This window comes from Daldinia childiae (assembly GCF_008694065.1).
Source record: "Daldinia childiae strain JS-1345 chromosome Unknown Scaffold73, whole genome shotgun sequence".
In the NCBI taxonomy this organism is placed as follows: domain Eukaryota; kingdom Fungi; phylum Ascomycota; class Sordariomycetes; order Xylariales; family Hypoxylaceae; genus Daldinia; species Daldinia childiae.
This window is the reverse complement of record NW_022984714.1, coordinates 365-2,208: the sequence shown is the minus strand read 5'-3', so window position 1 is coordinate 2,208 and position 1,844 is coordinate 365. Positions and strand designations below refer to the sequence as shown.

At 48.6% G+C, this 1,844-nt stretch overlaps 1 protein-coding gene across 1 annotated transcript; it reads right to left on the bottom strand.

Annotated features, from left to right (window-relative positions):
- Window positions 1-493: 493 nt before the first annotated feature.
- Window positions 494-973, bottom strand: GL218_09632 (uncharacterized protein; the record flags this gene model as incomplete). The annotated part of the gene is made up of 1 exon (XM_033586463.1): window positions 494-973. One exon carries the CDS (start codon window positions 971-973, stop codon window positions 494-496), a length of 480 nt encoding a protein of 159 aa, XP_033433292.1.
- Window positions 974-1,844: the final 871 nt, after the last annotated feature.

Here is a 1,844-nt window from a genome sequence, read left to right as displayed (position 1 = left end):
CTTATATGTTAAAACTTTTGTTCAGGGTGGGCTCGCGGCCTCCGGGTTTCCACTACTTGAACTTTGGCTCACGGTGCCAAAGACGAGAGAGCTTTCCTTGATTTGGATCACTCATTTGTGTCACTCATTTGTGTCAATACACGTGTCAATGAGCTAGTCAAGTGCTGAACCGCAAGCATGCAGCCAATTGCGATTTGGTCATTCCGGTTTTGATGCACGGTAGTTGCGAGACTCAACTTCGGTCCACTGTGCTGTATTGAATTTGAGCAACGCGGGACCATACACTTCTCACCATTGTTTCACTTCCTACGAGCGCGATCTTCATTGGGCATGATTCGGGGTCCGCGCGGCAATATTGCAACGGTCCAAGCTGAGTATATTGACAACTAGCTAGGCGACTACTACGAGTATCTAAACGCTGAAGAAGAAAGAGAAAACAGAGCAAGGAAAGGAGAGCTCGAGGAGCTCTTGAGCTCCTGAGCTCGACACGTGGTTAATCTCGCTTATGGATAGGTCCTGGCCGGGGNCGATCCGTGACTTCACTCTCCCGTGCCCAGTCAGTTGGTTTGACGCGGTTCTTTAGGATTGTGAGTTCTTTTGCGATATCATCTTCTTTGGCGATGATATCATAGTACCTGCCAACGGTTTTGACGATGTACTCTTGTAGCGTTGCCAAAGCTTTTGTCTTGTCCTTGTAGATCTGAAGTTGGCTTCGATGCCGTGCCTCAAGGATTTGGAATTTGCTAAGGCTGTCACCCTGCAATTGTTGTATCTCAGCGGCGTTCTCCTGGACTTGTCCCGGAGTCGGTTCGACTGGTGGGGTCAAACTCGGCTTCTGTACAACATCGGGGTTGATGTAGTCCCAGACTTGCTGGTTCTTGGCGAACTTGCGGATTACACTGATCCACACGTCCCAGTTACCGGATCCTTTGAGGATGACCCGGGAAGAGGCGTCGAGGCCGTCAGCTGCCATTATAATCGGTGGTGTTCAGTTAAGTGGAAGCTTGTGACTAAATTTAATTAGGTCGTGCAAGCCGGGCTCATAACTGTCACACACACGATTGTATGGGACAGCTTGGGCAAAACGAGAGACTCTTGATTTCCTATCTAAAAGAACAGAATAATACGAAATTAAATACTTGTTGTAATACTGCTGCCTGGCAGGCAGCAGTATAGCAATGGCTGTTGCCTTGAATGAGCGACTTGACCTTGACATACCCCCCCAGGTTGAACATTTTCAAACTGTGAATTAGAATAAAGGAGCGAGAAAGCGTTCGAATCAGTCGCTATCGAATTCTTCGTGTGTCTCAAGGACACTTCTGATGTCGACAAGCGCGAGCTGTTCGACAAAATGTTTGAACTTCTGGCCNAGTTGAAGATCAATGTGTTGAAATAGACGTTGTGTGGCAATTGCCTCCTTGGCCGTGTGAGTAAACGCTAGCAGTTCTGCCTCAGTTGATGAGGTCGTGACTGTGGTTTGCTTTCCTGTTTTCCAACTAACAGGTCCTCCGAATAGGATTATGATGTATCCCTGAGATGATTTTCGTGTCTCCGGATCGTCGGCGAATGCAGCGTCTGATGCGATGCGGAGTTCTCGTGGAATGCTGCAGTGGTTGATCTTGATCATTTCCGTGGTGCAGCTTGTTCCGTTGAATTGAACGGCAAGGAACCGAGTGGGCCAGAGATATTCCATTAGGCGGTCCACCAGGTACACATGCTGGTCTGATGGGTTGAGCAGGAATTCTGCAAGCTTGGATATCGGTTTTGCGATGTCGGCTCGCGTTATGACTGCGACATAGTTGACGGAGCCGACCTTCTGCTGATATCGATGGACAAGGTCTGGT